The sequence below is a fragment of the Epinephelus fuscoguttatus genome, linkage group LG12 (genome assembly GCF_011397635.1).
Source record: "Epinephelus fuscoguttatus linkage group LG12, E.fuscoguttatus.final_Chr_v1".
In the NCBI taxonomy this organism is placed as follows: Eukaryota; Metazoa; Chordata; class Actinopteri; order Perciformes; family Serranidae; genus Epinephelus; species Epinephelus fuscoguttatus.
The window spans coordinates 44225249-44245273 of record NC_064763.1 but is presented as its reverse complement, the minus strand read 5'-3'; the positions used below and the strand labels follow the sequence as shown (position 1 = coordinate 44245273).

The 20025-nt window shown below is 40.6% G+C and overlaps 1 protein-coding gene and 1 long non-coding RNA gene across 5 annotated transcripts; both read right to left on the bottom strand.

Moving 5' to 3' along the window:
* Positions 1-108: 108 nt before the first annotated feature.
* LOC125898448 (uncharacterized) lies at positions 109-1790 on the bottom strand. The gene is made up of 4 exons (XR_007450628.1): positions 1674-1790; positions 1005-1071; positions 408-882; positions 109-283 (listed from the first exon to the last, which is right to left on the bottom strand). It is a non-coding gene; the product is annotated as an uncharacterized LOC125898448 (long non-coding RNA).
* Positions 1791-4204: 2414 nt separating this feature from the next.
* On the bottom strand, positions 4205-19902 carry mat2b (methionine adenosyltransferase II, beta). 4 transcript variants are annotated; one of them, XM_049593017.1, is made up of 8 exons: positions 19321-19737; positions 12067-12267; positions 11168-11282; positions 7367-7519; positions 7088-7281; positions 5238-5351; positions 4525-4748; positions 4205-4421 (listed from the first exon to the last, which is right to left on the bottom strand). In XM_049593017.1, the coding sequence occupies exons 1-7, from the start codon at positions 19381-19383 to the stop codon at positions 4572-4574; spliced, it is 1017 nt and encodes a 338-aa protein (XP_049448974.1). In that variant the 5' UTR covers positions 19384-19737; the 3' UTR covers positions 4205-4421; positions 4525-4571. The 4 variants fall into 4 exon arrangements, with proteins under 4 accessions (XP_049448974.1, XP_049448973.1, XP_049448975.1 ...); XM_049593016.1 differs by having other exon boundaries at positions 4535-4748; XM_049593018.1 differs by lacking the exon at positions 19321-19737 and adding an exon at positions 19757-19902 and having other exon boundaries at positions 4205-4748.
* Positions 19903-20025: the final 123 nt, after the last annotated feature.

Here is a 20025-nt window from a genome sequence, read left to right as displayed (position 1 = left end):
ATCATCTACAATAGGCCATAACGACACTTTTTCCAAAGTTTAAAAACAAAGAGGATATAGTACCCGGTTTCTCAGGTCCATCAAGAACTCCACGCTGGCTGCCCTCGCTCCCACTCGCTCCAATGTGGCCGTCCCCCTGGACCCAATCAATAACCCATTGCTAACAGGTGCGCGCCAGGGGGGGAGCAGCCCCGCCGCAGGATCCGGAGGAGACCCCGCAGCATCACACGGCACCCCCCGCCTCCTACCACTGGTGACCACCTTCTCCCAGAAATTCAGTTCCCTGCAATACAGTTGGAAAAACAATTTTCTTAAAACACAACAATCACACACCCCGTTTGCCAACCACAGGACCATAACAGCATACAGGAAAAACAAAAATCTCAAAGATCTACTAATCCGCTCACTTTTTTCCAGCAGGAGGGGAGGAGAACGGGACCAAATGCAGCGGGACCACTTCCGTCCATCCATTCTCATCACTAACATCTTTTCCGCAGCCACTTACCCGATCAAAGGACGCTTCACTCTAAACACATCCAACACAATATACTTTATTCAATGCACATTATGCCATAAAATCTATATAGGAGAAACAGGTAACAGCATCCGAACCAGACTCCACCAACATCTGTACAGCATTAGGAAAGGCGAATCGGAGACCCCCCTGGTTCAACACTTTCAAACTCACTCCATCTCATATCTCGCCATTTCAGGTGTGGAAAGTAACCCCAACTGGTCTGCTGGTCAGAGGAGGAGAGCAGAGGGGGCCTGGATTAGAAAAATAAATAGCAGACAACCTTTGGGTCTCAATGAAAGACTCTTCACTCACAACTAACCAGTTTTCCTTCCTTCTTCTTCCTCTTCTTCTCCCACAGCAAACCTCTAGACAGAAACATAGCAATAAAGATTCATTATATGAACATTCCACTCTCTTGATTTTTGTTTTCTGTTTTTTGTTCTTTCGTTATGTGTGAGACCCTTTATACATAGACTTGGTTACCTACCTGTACAACTTAAAAACTAATCCTGAGCTGCACCCAATCCTTGTCGGTCACTGTCATCGTTCTCATTCTGTAATATTTCAAAACCAAATTAGTTCAATTTTTTCTACACCAGACCTTTTAAGATGATGTTGATAGGTATCTGGGTATGCATGTTTTTTATTCAGTGTCTGGTAAGATTAACTTCTATGGGGCAATATAGGTACCTTCAACTTCCACTATCTAAATCGGAAAAAAAAAATAAATAAATAAATAAATAAATAAATAAATAAATAACTTCTTAAAAATAACTTTTCCTTACAATGGTGAGTGGACGGAAAAATATGTATGTGTATGTTTAAATGTATCTATGTTATGAGTATAGTTACATACATATATACATATATATGTGTATGTTTTGAGTTACATAGGTTTACCTGGAGATATGCTGGGATGCACTTTATATTTTTCTTTGTACTCTTCAGAATTTTTTTTTTTTTTTTTTTTTTTTTAAAACAAATTACCAGAACTCTATATAATTATAAACAACTTAAAAACAATCCTTCTTTCAGTATACATAACATAAAATAAACAACATAAAAACAGATAATACAAAATCTACAATAATTAATATTAACTCTTTCATTTTTCAAAAATATTAAATTAGGAGAACAGATGGACAGTCAATCCTACCTCTCATTTTGGGCAGACGTGAGGAGAGACGGTGGATAATACATCCCCAGGCCAGTGCACCAAAACCCTAAACAGATCAAACAAACAACAATAACTCATATCCCTAACCCCTAACCCCCCCTAACCCTATAGTTTAAAAGAAATTCATTTACTTTCTATTCATTTAAAAAGACATTTTCCTCTTCTAAAATTTGGAGAGCGCTTTTAGTTCATATTATTTTAAAAACAAATAAATAAATAAATAAATAAATAAGGCTTCTTTATTTCATTACATATCAATATAGATAAACAACAATAAAAATAACAAAGCCTACATTAAAATCAAAAACAATACGAACATGGACGGGGGGTGGACCGAGGTCCGTTACGGCAGGAGACGCCAACCCACCCGCCAAGGTGCAAGGGACCAGTGGTATGGGGGGTCCTTTGGGTGGAAGGACCGTGCACCTCCCTTCCCTCACAAGGGGAGAAGGGCTCAATTCCCCTATCCTAACCCACCAGAACAATGTGGACTCTAGCTTTTAATTTGACCCCAAATTGACTCTACGCTACGGCCACTTGGACTTGACCTTTGACCTCAAACTACCTTAGTCTATGGGATGGGACTCTGAGGAGGGATGATGGACTGTGCCTTTTAGTCTCATCATCTTCGACGATGAGACTCAACTCCTTTCACCCTAACCCACTGTATATGTTGACTTTGACTAATAATTAGGGGGCCAAGCCCATGGGGCCTGGGAACCGCGAATGCAAGCATACGCGGTTCCCAGGACCAGCGGTGCTTGGAACCCTATTGTTTTTGTTCAGGTTTTTATTATTTGTATTATAGTTTTTCTCTATTTTTATTTTTCCGTTGGTAAAAGTGATGCTGCAGGCTAAACCATGCAAGGGAGGGTGGTGCCATTTGGACGGTTGGTCCAGACCCCTGCACGTACCTCAGACACAAAAAATAACATAGGTCCGTCAGCAGGGGGCGCTATAACCAAGGTCAACGCGTTTTGGGCTATAACTCCCACACTGTATGTCACACATTCAACAGCCCCATATCCCCAGATTCCCTGAGTAGTGCTGAATCACATGGGCTGGGCCACGCCCATTTCCGCCTATAATTTTTTTTCACAAAATCATGAAAACTGGAAAACCTGCTTTTTTAAACTCCTCCTTGGGCTTTTGTCCGATCAGCATGAAACTTGGCACAGACAGTCGTCAGCTGGACCTGATCTAAAGTTATCAAAAGAATTTTGTTCGGTACAAATATGTACAAATTATTAATACATTTTGCTAGCTACCTATGAAAACGCGAACTGTTGCATATCTCAGTCAAAATAAATGCTAACAACACTAAATCTGAGATCCTTGCTTGGCATGTGACTCTAAGGGTATGAGCCAAATCTCTCAAATGGCAGCACTGATTTGTATGACATTTGGTGAGTATGATGCTGGGTCACTCCTGATGCCATAACTTGAAGTTTATCACGACTGGTCAAAGTGGGCATGGCTTATTACAAGATAAACAAACATTTATTTCAGATCAACTATTATGCTGAGGGCTGTGAAATTCACAGGGTATGTATAGAATAGCACACAGACAGGACATACAAAAAATTGTGTGTCTACTCCACTAGGTGGCCCTATAACGGATGCAAACACATTTTGGCCTGTAACTTCCACATTGTAAATCACATCTTCATAAAATTTATATCCATGTGTTCCCTAAATAGAGTCGCATTTTCTGACATAGGCCACGCCCACTCCACCTGCATATTTCTCTTTGTAAGTCACTACACATCAAAAACCTACTTTTCTAACTCCTTCTAGTCTTGATGCTCCATCTGCATGAAACTTTGCACATGAAATCTCCAGACTTGCCTGATGAAAAGTTAACCAAAGAATTTTACTACTCAAAAATATGCAGTAGTTATGAATAAACTTTTTTTTTTTCTGCTACCTAAAAAACACATACCGGTGCATATTTTTGTCAAAGTAAAAGCTATCAACGTCAAACTCAAGTCACTTGTTTCAGACATCAACCAGAGGCTCTGGGCCAAATTTGCCACAAATTAACCGGTAGGGGGCGCTATAAACAGAGAAACATCAAGTGACGTGAGAGTTGATCAGATTCACATGAAATTTGGTGAGCGTGATGCAGAGTCACTCCTGAGGCCAGCCATAAAGCTTAGTGATGTTTGGTCGGGCCGACTTCCAAGGGCTCCGTGACACCCGGGGGCCGAGTTGCGCAGGGAGGCCTGGCCCCCGTTCATAACTGCTTGCAGTTCTAGTTAACATTGTTATTATTGCTACACACCACAGAAATGGAGGACAGTCATGGAGGACAGACATGGGGTACAATCATGGAGGACAGAGATGGAGGACAGTCATGGAGGACAGAGATGGAGGACAATCATGGAGGACAGAGATGGAGGACAGACGTGGAGGACAGTCATGGAGGACAGTCGTGGAGGACAGACATGTAGAACACCGACTGATGACAGGACAGTGATAAAACCTTGAACAAAAATTCAGAGCACAGATTTGACTCTTTGAGATGTTTAATGTTTTACAGCCGAGCCATTTACATCAAACACAGTAGGACTACAGCAGGACTACAATAAGACTACAATAGGACTACAGTAGAATTACAGTACAACTATGACACACGTGTTTAATTATCTGATCTTTCAATGAATGACCTCCTGAGACCAGCAGCTGAGGTTTGTCCTCTGTAGGACACCGTACATCTTTAATTTCCTGTAATGACAAATGAAAAAGAAAAAACAATGATGACATCACAGAAACCGGAACCTTTAGTTTAATAACTGGAGCCTACAGACAGGACTCAGGGAATAGGGACCTCAATCCACCTGTCTGTCCACCTCTCTGTCCACCTGTGGGCATGTCTCAGTGGAACACCGTCTGTCTCCAGCGTTTGTCAGGTGTGAACGGCCACAGACAGTCGGTGATGGCGGCAGCAAATGGTCGTGGCTCGACACTCAAATTCAGCAGCTGAAGACGAGAACAGTTCAGCTGACTGTTGATTGGACGAAGAGTCGATGCTGCTGCCGGCTGCTCTGTCAACTGCAGACAAACAGAAAGGGAGACAGACAGACAGACAGACAGACAGAGAGTGACAGAGGTAGACAGACATATATTCACAGGTATATTATTATGTTTTTTTTTTTTATATACTTAATTAATCCTTCTGAGGGGAAATTCAATTTTTAAATATACACACACACACACACACACACACATATTATATATATATATATATATATATACACAGTACAGGCCAAAAGTTTGGACACACCTTCTCATTCAATGCGTTTTCTTTATTTTCATTGACCTTCATGGTGGTATTAACAGAGGTGGCACCAAGTCATTGTTCTGCTAGTTACAATTAAGTTCAAGTTTTTACACTTAAGTCCCCAGGCTTAAACTTTCAAGTCCTAAACAAGTCATAATGTGCTCTTTGCCAAATGTTATGTCATTTTTTTGAGATTATATATATTCATAAATCTACATTGACAGGTATATTACTTAATATATTCATAAATATATATTTACAGGTATGAGGTGGTTGGACGGCAGGTTAAAGGCCTGAGCGATGGCGACAGCCATCTCATATTTGGTCATCTTCTCTTTAGCAGAGAAATGAAAGATTCCTCTGATGGACGGGTCCTGGAAGACAGACAGACAAAAGACAAGTGGTTAGACAGGTAGAGGAAAACACTGGTAACTAATAATAATTCATAACTCATAACTACTGATAACTGATAAGACAACAGTGATGTACCGGTCTATTGGGGTGTGTGTGTGGGTGTGCGTGTGTGTGCGTGTGTGTGCACGCTTGCGTCTTTTTCACAGCGGCAATCTTTGTCAATCGTCCTCGGAAGAGGTCGTCTATAATTTTGTCAAAGATGGCTGCTGTGCATATAACCCATTGACTTACCTCAGTTTTGCTGATTCTTTGCTGTATTGCAACCAGTTCTCTTAGAATGGAATATTGATTTTAGGGGGTTTTTTACGTTTAAAAAAAAAAAAAAAAAAACAGGTAAACTACACAAATTCATGTCAGTTTTGTTTGACTGTAAACAATAGGACTGTTTGTGTGTTTTAACTGCAGGTAGTGGGGAGCAGAGTTTACTTCATGTAACAACTATAGTGAAAACAATTTAAAGTGCACGTGAAAATTTAAAGTGCAAAGAGAAAACTTGCTCGTCTTTGAAATGCTTAAATTCTGTTTTAGAAAAGAAACAAAATACAAGAACAGGTGATTTTCACTTTTTCTCTCATTCTTTTGGCTTGTAAACAAAGTCCTGCAAGTTATCAAAGGCACTCCTTTTCAAGGGTGCTCTGGGCGCTTCAGCAGAGGCTGTGGAGCTCACCCGAATTTTTTGCTCACATATACGGTCTGTCATCGAGGGCGCTGTTGCAGCTGTAGCAGTTGTCCCTGATAGCATGGTGTTATGTTTTGTAAATCTCGGATTGCAGCAACGTGATTTGGGTCAGTTTTATGACGATGGAAAACCCTTTTGCCACTGCTTCCATACATCAACTTCTTGGAACAAGCAAAGCAAAATGCCACACCTGGCTCGTTCAGTTTCTTGCACCATGTATTTAATGGTTTGCCCGCAGTGCCATCCTCCTCGAACCATGCCCACGTCCATTTATTTTTCACCCCTCTCTCCAGTTCTGCTGTATTAACACCGGGTTCAATATATTTTGCTTCCATCTCTCTGCCCTGCTCTACTCTACTTCAACGCTACTTACCTCTCTCTCTCTACTCTACCCATGGACTACAGCATCCACCTGTTGCACAAAACGCACACAGCATGCCATTTTCTCTCAGTGTCCAATAGCTGGTGGTCAAGCTAACACAAGCTAATCATTCAAACACAGTTCAATTGTCCATTTCTGTTGCACGTTCACCCACACTGATTTGGATATCAGGCTGTAATGGAGACCTAAACAACACGTGCTTGGAAGTAGCGTGTGTTGAAACCTTGTGTGTGTGTGTGTGTGTGTGTGTGTGTGTGTGTGTGTGTGTGTGTGTGTGTGCGTGCATACATATGCTGTTTTTAGACCCTCCCCACCCAGCTCTTATTGGCTAACTGAGTTTGATAACACTATACTATTTGTGGAACTACCCATGTGCTTCACTGAAAATCAAAACATGATTCGTTAAATGACAACTTATGCCAAGTTGTTGCCACAAAAAAAAAAAAATAAATAAATAAATAAAATCCTAGAAATGTCCGTCAAGCCAGAAATCCAACACGACGCCGAAGTACTTTAAGCCCTGAGCAGACCTGTCTCTCTCTCTGTCAAACAGACAGTAGCATACCTGTCTGTCTCTCTGTCAGACAAACCGTAGCATACCTGTCTGGCTCTGTGTCAGACAAACCGTAGAGTACCTGTCTGGCTCTCTCGGACAGCTTCCTGCATACGGCAGCGACATCCCTGGCGTCAGTAGGAAACCTCTGCAGACAGTGATCCAGGGTGCAGCTCTCTGACGCCTCCTGAACTTTGACCCACAGTGATGTCACCACGCTCTCCGTCACTGACTCCACCTCCCCAAACAGGACGGGCACCCGCAGCACCACGGCACCTGAGAGACAGACAGACAGACAGACAGGTGAGAGACAAAACGACAGACAGACAGACAGACAGACAGGTGAGAGACAGACAGGTACCTGGACAGTGTCTCAGTGTCTCCCTCTCTCCCTCCAGTTTACTGCGTCCATAGACGTTCAGGGGATTCGGACAGTCATCTTCTCCGTATGGAGGATTCCTCCCATCGAACACGTAGTCGGTGCTGATGTAGAGGAGGAACGCTCCACACGCCGCTGCATGATAAACACAGAGTTATGACATGACAGAGTGAGAACAACCAGGGTCCCATTTCAGAGAGCAGGATCAGTGAAACTCTGAGTTTGTTCAGCCTGAGATGAAACTCTGAGTTTTCTGTTTCACAAAGCCAGTTCAGTGTAACCCTGAGTCAGTTACTATGGCAACATACTCTGCTGAGTCACAGGTTTGCTTCATGTCAGCCTGAGGCTGAGCGTGTAGCAGGAAGTAGAAACATGGCGTGTCCTTTAGTGAATGAAGTGGTGGAGGTTGAGGCCCAGTGTATTCAGAGGCTGTTGTGTAAGGAGAAGGTGATTAGAGCCTGTTTGGATGTCTCCCTGGAGGAGTGTCTATATGAAAGATACTGTTTGACCTCACACTCTGTCATTTATCTAACAATCTGTTCCACCCACATATATCACATATTACACATCCTGGATTTACATTATCATCACAGCACATTTTATGCATTGTCCTTTGATTCCTTTCTTTATAACATCAGAGACACTGAACACATCAGAGAGACAGCGGTTTGTCGGCCCGTAAGAAAAGTGTCTCTGGCTCTGAAAAGACTTTGGACCCCTGTTGTGGTTTTCCCTGGACATAAACCAGGGAACAAAAGCCCCAACAAATAATCTTTGAAAAAAGAACTGCAGGTTTGTCAGTGTTAATGAGAAAATAATCTACGTGGATACATGATGCAGTGATTCATGAATACTTTTCATATATTCAAAGACTGGCTCAGTGATGGGACTCAACATCCTATAATAGCTCCATGTAAGAATAAAGGAGATTACGTGAAGTCTTTTCACAGCAGTTCTTTTTTTTATTTTATTTAGAGGACAGTGCACATTATTGAACATTGCTGTAAATGTGCCAGTGTTAGCCAAAGGCTAATTTTCAACTGTAGTCCTCCGAAGTCATAATATATAAAACAACACATTGCAAACAAAAACAGGGACATATAAGTCATAATATGCAAAACAAATAATGAACAGATAGACAATAATTCACAACGAGAAACCAATACGTACAGTGAAATATGATACAGTGCAAAATAGTTGATCGAGAGGCTATGGATAGTGAATAGACAAAACAATGCATGTCCATGAGTCACTGGCATAGTGTATATGATATATGAAGTTATAAAGTGCTGCAGTGCCCATAAAAGTCGTCACAGTGAAAGTCTAAATTTAATTAAATTAGAATAAGTTAAATGAACCTCAGCCGAATATTGACAGAATGAATCACATAACAGCACTGTACAGGAAAGGCCAAAGCAGACTCTACCTGCTGAGGCGGCTCAGGTCTTTTGGAGTGCAGGGGGCGCTCCTGAAGACCTTCTTTGACACTGTGGTGGCATCAGCCATCTTTTACGGAGTGGTCTGCTGGAGCAGCAGTGTCTCAGCTGCAGATAGGAAGAGACTGGACAAGCTGATCAAGAAGGCCAGCTCTGTCCTGGGATGCTCTCTGGACTCTGTGCAGGTGGTGGGAGACAGGAGGACGACAGCCAAGCTGTCATCTCTGAGGACTAATGACTCCCATCCTCTGCAGGAGGAGATAAAAGCTCTGGAGAGCTCCTTCAGCGATAGACTGATTCACCCAAAGTGTGTGAAGGAACGCTATCACAGGTCCTTCCTGCTGCTGCTGTCAGGCTACATAACCAGCACTGCTCACAGTAGACTGCACCATGGACACTTTAGGCACACTATGGACACTTTAGGGACACCACTATCAACATTGCTGTCCCCCATGTTGTTGTTTATTTGCACATTCAATATTCACTTTGCACTAAATATGTTCACTTTAATCCATTGCTCACTTTTTATTCCTTGCTCATCATTATTATTATTATTATTATTAGCATTATTATTATTTATCGCCGTTTCTTGTATTTTTTGTACTTTTTTCTGCATGCCTAGTTTTTTAAGTTTTTAAATACTGAAATCTTTAATTTGAGTCTTTTCCCTTGACTGCTGTAACACTGGAATTTCTCAATTATGGGATCAATGAAGGTGTGTCTTATCTTATCTCATGAAGTCAAGTCAGTATATGAACACTGTTAAGATATAAACATGTTTCTGTATGTTAGACACATGACCTCATCACATGACATCACATCACTTCACATTACCTATTGACTGTGGAGTCTGTTCCCATCACACCTCACGCTGTTCAGCTGCAGCTGACGCAAGAGATTTGTTTTCATGTCTTCATTCATATCATTAAGATCTCAGATTCAGTTGGGATGAAACAAGTTCTGCTTCCTGTCTCTGAGAATCATGTTATCTGCACTCTACTGATGATGTCTGGGTTAGGGTTAAGTAATGTGCCTCTCTCAGGCTGAACATACGTTGAGTTAATTGAACTGATTCTGATCAGCTGTTCTGTTTCTCAGCTCAGGCTCAGTCAACCCGGAGATCAGGCTCAGAGTTTGTTGAGCCTGCTTTCTGAAAAAGGGCCCAGAGGGGTATTCCAGGTAGGAGGTTCAACAAACTCTGAGTCTAACCCTGAACTCTGACTTGACTTACCCTGATCTGGGAAACTCTGAGTATCTGGTTCCAGAACAGCTGATTTGAATTAGTTCAGTCAACTCTGAGTAGGTACACCCTGAGTTAAGCACGTGCACAACCACAATAAAAAGCCATCATCAATGGAGCCCCGATACCTCGAGTCACCATGGCAACCGGAGAGAAAAAGCGATCAACTTATTTTACACCTGTGGACTTGGAGGTGCTCATGAATGCCTACAACGAATATGAGCATATATTTCATAAACAAAGTAACAGCACTAAAGCTGCCAAGGAGAGAGAGGCAGCATGGGAGAAAACTGCTGCCAGAGTCAATGCGTACGTTTAAATGCACTAGTTCATTAATTTACATTTAACCACGCTTAATTAAAATGGTAGCTTACAGGTGAAAAAGTGGTTTGGAATAAAACCTGATTTTAATGTAGGTTCACAGGGGAAAAACACACTTGGAAGCAGCTTAAAATGAAATATAAAAACATCATTCAAACAGGTAAAGCATATTTGACTTGGCCACGACTGTACCTTCCTTTAGTTTGATTCATATTTCATTTATTAAACAAAGTAGCTTCAATAACCTGCCATTCAGTGGCTATGTCATTATGTACTGTAGATCACTACTAATTTAAACCCCCCAAAAATACTGTTTCAACTTGTGTGAGTAACATTTGAGTTCTACTCAGCCAACAGAAAGAAGGCAGAGGCCACAAAACATCACCAATATCATATAAAAAGCTACCATTCACAAAAACACATTTGCTCTGATGAGAGCGCACATCTGCTGTAGCGGCCCCTGGCCCAAACGAACAAGCAGACTTGTCAGACTTGATATGTGTGGCCAGTAAATAATTGAGCCTAATGAAAAAACAGTACCGTTCAAACAGATATTCATTGTGGAAAGACAGCACATCTAGACAGGGTCTGAAGATCCTCTCCCAGCGTAAAGCATTGTGAATTAAATCTGCCTACATACGAACAACCCATGTGTGTCTGCCAGCTTGCTTCAGGCTCGGCAGTAGGGAGGAGACAGGGTGAACTCAGGGTGTCTTATAGAAAACCTGCCAGCGAGAAGGTTTTCTTTAGGAGAGTGACTCAGAGTTTGATCATGTGATCACACACCTGCCTCCTTGGCGAGCGTGCTGGTTGCGTGCACATTGAGATTCACAGCGGCGTCAGTGTGTCTCTCCACAACATCTGGACGTCTCTCAGCTGCACAGTGGACGACCACATCAGGCTGAGACAGAGACAGACATCATCAGAGGACAGTGTCTAGTACAGTCTATAGTAATGTTTAATACTACAGTGTGCAGTAGTACAGTGTGTAGTACAGTGTGTACTAGTACAGTGTGTAGTACAGTGTGTACTAGTACAGTGTGTAGTAGTAGTACAGTGTGTAGTAGTGCAGTGTGTACTAGTACAGTGTGTAATAGTAGTACAGTTTGTAGTGCAGTGTGCAGTAGTGCAGTGTGTACTAGTACAGTGTGTAGTAGTAGTACAGTGTGTAGTGCAGTGTGCAGTAGTGCAGTGTGTACTAGTACAGTGTGTAGCAGTGCGGTGTGTACTAGTACAGTGTGTAGTAGTACAGTTTGTAGTTGTACAGTTTGTAGTAGTGCAGTGTGTACTAGTACAGTGTGTAGTAGTGCAGTGTGCAGTACAGTGTGTGGTAGTGCAGTGTGTAGTACAGTGTGTAGTAGTACAGTGTGAAGTAGTACAGTGTGCAATACAGTGTGTAGTAGTACAGTGTGTGGTAGTGCAGTGTGAAGTAGTACAGTGTGTAGTAGTACAGTGTGTGGTAGTGCAGTGTGTAGTACAGTTTGTAGTAGTACAGTGTGTAGTAGTGCAGTGTGCAATACAGTGTGTAGTAGTACAGTGTGTGGTAGTGCAGTGTGTAGTACAGTGTGTAGTAGTACAGTGTGAAGTAGTACAGTGTGTAGTAGTACAGTGTGTAGTGCAGTGTGCAGTAGTGCAGTGTGTAGTAGTGCAGTGTGCAGTACAGTGTGTAGTAGTGTGTTTGGTACCTTGTACTCATGCAGTAGTCCTCTGACGGCATCCTCATCTGTGAGGTCACAGCGGAGGAGGAGGGGCCTGGCTCTTCTGTATCCGGTCCCAATAACCAACCAGCCGTTGTTCTGAAACTCTCTACACACAGCCCGACCCAGGAGACCTGTTGCCCCGGTAACCAGGACCCTCGGAGCGGTCACCATAGGTTCCTCCTCCTCCTGGAATACAAAGTATTATTATCAGTACCACATTCAGCACTACAATACTTCAATCAGTACTACATTCAGCACTACAATACTATTATCAGAACTACAATACTATTATCAGAACTACATTCAGCACTACAAGACTATTATCAGAACTACATTCAGCACTACAATACTATTATCAGAACTACAATACTATTATCAGAACTACATTCAGCACTACAATACTATTATCAGAACTACATTCAGTACTACAATGCTGTTATCAGTACTACATTCAGCACTACAATACTATTATCAGAACTACAATACTATTATCAGAACTACATTCAGTACTACAATACTGTTATCAGTACTACATTCAGCACTACAATACTATTATCAGAACTACATTCAGTACTACAACACTAATATCAGTATTATAATGTTAATATCAATACAGCATTACTAATAACACTACTACATTATATGGTTTCCTCTACATGTAATTGATTGTGGGGCACCGCTACGGCAAAATAAAATCTGCCACGCCTTCAGAATTTTTTATTTTATTTTTTTCCCCAGATGTCAAAACAATAGGGCTCAAAAGGGTGATGTAGCGGAGGCGGAAAGACCGTGATGGATTGTGGGTTTTGCGGGCAATTGGAAAGTTGTTTACGTTTTGCGACGCTACGCTTGTGTTCTGTTGTTGTTGTTTTAGCATTTTAAACTATCATCAAACTATCATTTGAAAATAGTGCAGACTTGCTGTGTCATTAACTGCCACAATCGTTCTCACGATCGCTACAGGAAGAAGATCGATGGGCTATATAATGTGATATATTTTGATAGCAAAAACTGAAGTAGAACTAGGGACAAATCTAACACAGCTGAGCAGTCAGGACTTTTAGTCCCGAGCAGTCAGGACTTTTAGTCCCATATACGGATGGAGGCCCTGGTGAAGTTTTAGAGTCCTCACATCCCTTGCGGAGATCAGCGGGGGGGGGGGGGGGGGGGTGGTTGGCTAGCACACCTAATGGTAGACGGCACGCCAGACTAACGTCCAAGAGCACAAAATTGAAACCACAAATTATCTCCAATATGCCCATCCGTAGAGATCCAAGTGTGCTGCAGCCGCGACATAAAAAGTTGTTTCGAAAACGTCATTTGAACTCTGTTTTTAGCCTCACTGTAGCCTGTAGCTCTGACTGCTTCTCTGTGCTCCGCGCTCACATGTGCACGCTCAGGGTGATCAGTGATGCACGGTCTCTGAAGAGCAGCAGTCTCGTCAGTACTGATGTCCAGATTCTCAAGTGCAGGCATCGCCAATTCCCAGACTGAGCAGCAAAGACTTTCCTCATCCGTTGGCATTGCTTTGCATTTGAAACAACTACACCACCAGGTTTCCAGTGCTCGACTCCGGTATTCTGCGGCTGGCTGAGGGTTAGGCTCATGAGCTGCGGCGGCTGCTTCGTCCAGATTTCCGTCCGTATAGTTGGGCTCAAACAAATACGGCTCAACAAAGAAATGCTGTTCCTCCTCAATTTCAAAGTCTTTAGACATGTTGGGCTGTCCTTTGCTAAAAGACCGTAGTGCAAATTATCTTTTAGCTCTGTGGTTACTGTTGTCTCTCCCTGCAGTGCACGTGTCACGTGATGTAAACATGGGTGAGCAAAGCTCATGCTTTCGCTGGTGTCGCGCAGGCGTGCACACGTGAGCGTGGAGCACAGAGAAGCAGTCAGAGCTACAGGCTACAGTGAGGCTAAAAACAGAGTTCATATGACATTTTTCAAAACAACTTTTTATGTCGCGGCTGCAGCACACTTGGATCACTATGGATGAGCAGTATGGACATAATTTGTGGATTCAATTTTGTGTTCTTGGACGTTAGTCTGGGGCGCCATCAGCCATTAGGTGTGCTAGCCACTCCACCCGCTGATCTCTGAAAGGGATGTGAGGACTCTAAAACTTCACCAGGGCCTCCATCGGCATATGAGTGAGTAGATAATGGCTGAATTTGCATTTTTGGGCGCACTATCCCTTTAAAGATTTGGCATTCCTACATTCATCGCTGGTATAATAACTTATGCCGTTGACGAGATAGAGGACAAGCTCAGCTTAGCTTAGCTTATTACATTATGAGCCTTACTGGCACCACTCATAATGTAATAATGGCTCATATTGTGAGAAAAGTGTTGCATTATCATCATTTTTAGGTCAAAACTGCACACACTGACAACAAGAGTGCACTTAAGGGCAGAGGTCTGTGTTTGTGTTTGACTATGATTTGTTTATAGGTGGTGCGACAGTAACCAACTCAAAAGCCGGCTGGAGAAGAGGGTGGATTAGGGAAGAAGGAGGGGGACTGTAGTTAATGTAGTTCAAAAGAGCATTTCCTTTGTGTACTATTGCTACAATAAATGCAAGACACAATAACTTCTACAATAAAAACACATTTAAGATTGGTCTTTTCAAATAAGTAAGTGAACACTCTCTCCTTCCATACAACCTAGTGAAGACCTTCCAGTCAAAATGTTGCTGTTATTTTATTGTTGGTCTTAATACCAATTTAATAAAGACTTTTAATAAGCATTGTTTTCCTACTACTACCCTTAAATACATGATAGCAGCGTAACATTAATTCAATTTACTTTATTTTGGAATTTGTGCAAGAATGAGAAGAGCGTTTTAGAACCATGTAATAGCAATAAACCAGCTCAAAAGTTCTTAAAATGTAAACACAGCCTGTCAGGACACCCAAGTAAAAACATAAGTCCAAATAAATTTAACTAAAGAATATGCATAAATAATACATAACCATAAATTATAGTTGCCAACAAAAATCAAGTCCAGGGGGCTCCATTTGTCAGTGACTGTGCCAGTGTTCACTCAGATCAAGGCTTAACGAGTGAATGGGATTTAAAAAAAAGAAAAGAAAACTTTACTTCTTCCAATGAATGTCTTTAATATGGACCCATCCAAAGGATATATGTTTAGTCACGATCCACGCTGTAATCCACCTGGCATTTTGGCTGAAGAGCTGCCTGATATTAGACGCAAGGCCACTGTTGCATCCAGCCACTATGTATAACCTACTAATACTTATGCAGCAGTCTTCATCCGTCAGAATACTTAAACTTTCCACCAACTGCTTACTTGCAAATATCAGACAGTGGAAGTGAGAATGGCATTTTCAAAGGCCCAAAATACCTAACACAGGTGCCACCTAGTGGCTCAACTTTATACATCTTACATAATAAAATGTGAGAATGCAATTAGGATTAAGTAATTCTTGGTTTCACTAATTTAGTGTACTATGCGCTGAAAGCCATGCCGTTTGCTTTATTTGCACCTTAAGATGTAAAAATGATGATAATGCAGCAGTTTTCTCACAATATGAGCCATTATTACATTATGAACTGTTATTACATTACATTATGAACTGTTATTACATTATGAACTGTTATTACATTACATTATGAACAGTTATTGCATTATGAACTGTTATTACATTACATTATGAACTGTTATTACATTATGAGCTGTTACTACATTATGACCTGTTATTACATTATGAACCGTTATTACGTTATGAGCCATTATTACATTATGAACTGTTATTACATTACATTATGAACTGTTATTACATTATGAGCTGTTATTACATTATGAACTGTTATTACATTATGAGCTGTTATTACATTATGAACTGTTACTACATTATGACCTGTTATTACATTATGAGCCATTATTACATTATGAGCTGTTATTACATTATGAACTGTTACTACATTATGACCTGTTATTACATTATGAACTGTTATTACGTTATGAGCCATTATTACATTATGAACTGTTATTACATTATGAGCCATTATTACATTATGAACTGTTATTACACTATGAGCCATTATTACATTATGAACTATTATTACATTATGACCTGTTATTACATTATGAACCGTTATCACATTATAAACTGTTATTACATTATGAGCCATTATTACATTATGAACTGTTATTACATTATGAGCCATTATTACATTATGAACTGTTATTACACTATGAGCCATTATTACATTATGAACTGTTGTTACATTATGAGCGACGCCAGGAAGGCTCATAATGTAATAGGTTATTACATTATGAACTATTATTACATTATGACCTGTTATTACATTATGAACCGTTATTACATTATGAACTGTTATTACATTATGAGCCATTATTACATTATGAACTGTTATTACATTATGAGCCATTATTACATTATGAACCGTTATTACACTATGAACCATTATTACATTATGAACTGTTATTACATTACATTATGCATTGTTATTACATTATGAGCTGTTATTACATTATGAACTGTTATTACATTACATTATGAGCTGTTATTACATTATGAACTGTTATTACATTATGAATCGTTATTACATTATGAGCCATTATTACATTATGAACTGTTATTACATTACATTATGACCTGTTATTACATTATGAACCGTTATTACATTATGAGCCATTATTACATTATGAACCGTTATTACATTATGAGCCATTATTACATTCTGAACTGTTATTACATTACATTATGCGTTGTTATTACATTATGAGCTGTTATTACATTATGAACTGTTATTACATTACATTATGACCTGTTATTACATTATGAACTGTTATTACATTATGAGCCATTATTACATTATGACCTGTTATTACATTATGAACTGTTATTACATTATGAGCCATTATTACATTATGAGCTGTTATTACATTATGAACTGTTATTACATTACATTATGACCTGTTATTACATTATGAACCGTTATTACATTATGAGCCATTATTACATTATGAACTGTTATTACATTATGACCTGTTACTACATTATGAGCTGTTATTACATTATGAACTGTTATTACATTACATTATGACCTGTTATTACATTATGAACCGTTATTACATTATGAGCCATTATTACATTCTGAACTGTTATTACATTACATTATGCGTTGTTATTACATTATGAGCTGTTATTACATTATGAACTGTTATTACATTACATTATGACCTGTTATTACATTATGAACTGTTATTACATTATGAGCCATTATTACATTATGAACTGTTATTACATTATGACCTGTTATTACATTATGAGGGACGCCAGGAAGGCTCATAATGTAATGGGTTATGACATTATTACATTATGCGCAAAGCTGTTATTACGTTATGTGCTCATGATTTTATTACATTATGAGCCGTTATTACATTATGAACCATTATTACATTATGAGTTGCAACAGATCCATTCCATCTATTTTCTGGATTTTGTCAAGGTACCAAGCCTTTGGAACAGGGTCCAGCTTGTCTCAGTACCGTCCGACACGCTTTTCCTTTGCCCGGTCCATTTAAATCTCTCGCTTCACATCTCTCTCCCGGCGCAACGCAATGTAAACAAAACAATTTGCCCGTAAAAATGGCGCTGGTTACACACAATGCATTGCGAAGTCACATGCCCTTTTGAGCCCTGTTTAAAGTATTTTTGTACATATAGATAGATAGATAGATAGATAGATAGCCTATATTTGCACACATATACTTACCATAATCAGAGTTTGAAACGATAATGTAAATATCATGAAATGTTATGTGACACTGCGCTGTTATTAACTTTATTTTGAAAAACAAACACTGGAGTCATCACCTGCCTGTCTGGCTGTACTGCGGCGTGCTCAAGAATGGAGTGGAGACAAAGAGACGACAGTGCGAAGTAGAGGAAGAGAAAAGGGTGAGAGAATGGTAGCCTACCTAAGCAAGGTTGAGTTTGATGCATTTTTTGTTCAAGCCTGGGAAAATGACCCGAATGTTAACTTTCCCGCTGTCTCACTTTCATCACGTTGTCATCACCTGAGCAAACGGCACTGAACTTTTCTGTGTTCTCATAGCTCCTTAGCTTTGTTTTAAACAATCAGTTCTGCATACACCTCTTCATTTTTATCAGTATCGTCTGCTGCACCGGTGCCATCGTCACCGTGGCATCCTCACCGGGCGGCTTGTTGAGTATGGTGCTCTTCAAATTAAGCAGGGGCAGGTGTGCCAGAACCTTAATTTCCCACAACTCATAATTATTCTCATCTCCGTCGAAACATAAACAGTTTCATCAACTTCCAAGCTCCTTCGTGGGCCCAAAAAACTGTTGGAGCTGCCATCATAAAAAGGGCTGGAACACCGAATAAAATGTTTTAACTGACGGAGGAATAATCACACACAGCCATCGGTTTCGTTTGACCGGCATGCGCACACACAGCTGGAACAGGGGCAAGCAGTCATTTATTAATTTGCGACACCTGCTAACTGTTTACCACGCCCCCTCTCCAGACAACCTGCTTAGTGTAAGAGCACATTCAAGATCAACAGTATTCAGCACGATTTTAATTGTTTTTATGTGTAGGTGAAGACAGACCTGAGGAACAGGCTGCAGGGGGACCATCTGGCTGCATGCATGCTACTCAGCATCAATGGGCCACCTCTAACCGAGTTTCCATTCGACAGAGCCTTAGAGCTCTTTTTCAAAAAATCAAGGAAAATAAAGTTCTCTCAGCCAGGCTGCAAACTGTGCCATTAGATTAGGCTACAGTTGTGTAGTGGACAAATATTGTATTTCTAAAAACATTCAGTTTTAAGTTGTCATAATTTCACAATTCAAATTTATAATACTAATATCAATACCACAACACTAATAACAGTCCTACATTACTAATGTCAGTACTACAATACTAATTTAAATACTACAATTCTATCAGTACTACAATATTAAATACGGCAGTACTCATATCAGTATTACAATACCACAATAAATACTACAAGCGATACAATACTACAATCAACACTACACACTGATCAGTTTTCAGATGATCAGTTAAAGTATTTATATCTTTAATTGACACGTGCTGAAACTTTAATTTAGAAAAAACAGAATATTAATGAATGCAGGAATCAATCAATTAATCAATCGAGTCCGTGTCTCTGTCCACAGTGAACACTTCATATTAGCCGTTAGCATTGTTAGCAATTTACCTGAACCAGCTGCACGCGCCCCGGGCTGAAGATAATCCTCAGTTCAGCGCCTGCGCGGCTCATCTCTCCTACTGTCTGAGCAGGTGTTTCTGATATTTATTATTGATCGATATAGATCACTCGGACCCGCTCTGGTGTTCTGATGCGCAGTTTGTTCTCCGTCTCTTCCGCTTCCGCCTCCACACCGATCAGCTGTTTACCATAAAGCAGCTGTCGCGGTAATGCTAGCTGGTTAGCATGCAGGCTAGCTGAGAACACACAGAATGATGGGAAATAAAACCGACCGCGTTTTAGTGGACGGTCCCGTCTGTCACATTAACCGGTCCCGTCTGTCACATTAACCGGTCCCGTTTGTTTGGCTCTGACTGATTTCACGCGGACACATTTCAATCACAACACCTGAGGTTTAACTGAAAATCATCAACTACGATTTTACCTCCGAAATTCCGAACTCAAATCCAGGCATCTGATCCAGAACCAGCTGACCAGCACAGGGCAGCGGCACTCCTCCTGCAGCAGCAAAGCAGTTTAAATAGTCTGCCACTCCTCTTCCTCCTATTCCTCCTTTCTTCTTCTTCTTCTTTTTCTTCTTCTTCTTCATGGTGAGCAGATGAAAACAGGCTGAATTGCTGCCACCTGCTGGTGAGGAGTTTTGCATGCTGATATTAATGAAGTAATGTCGTTGACCAACTCCCAAACATGACG

Coding starts and splice junctions, on each gene's coding strand:
- mat2b (XM_049593017.1), bottom strand. CDS start 19,383: ATGAGCCGCGCAGGCGCTGAACTGAGGATTATCTTCAGCCCGGGGCGC. Junction 12,268..19,320: donor GGCGCGTGCAGCTGGTTCAG/GTAAATTGCTAA, acceptor TTTGTATTCCAG/GAGGAGGAGGAACCTATGGT. Junction 11,283..12,066: donor GACTACTGCATGAGTACAAG/GTACCAAACACA, acceptor TCTCTGTCTCAG/CCTGATGTGGTCGTCCACTG.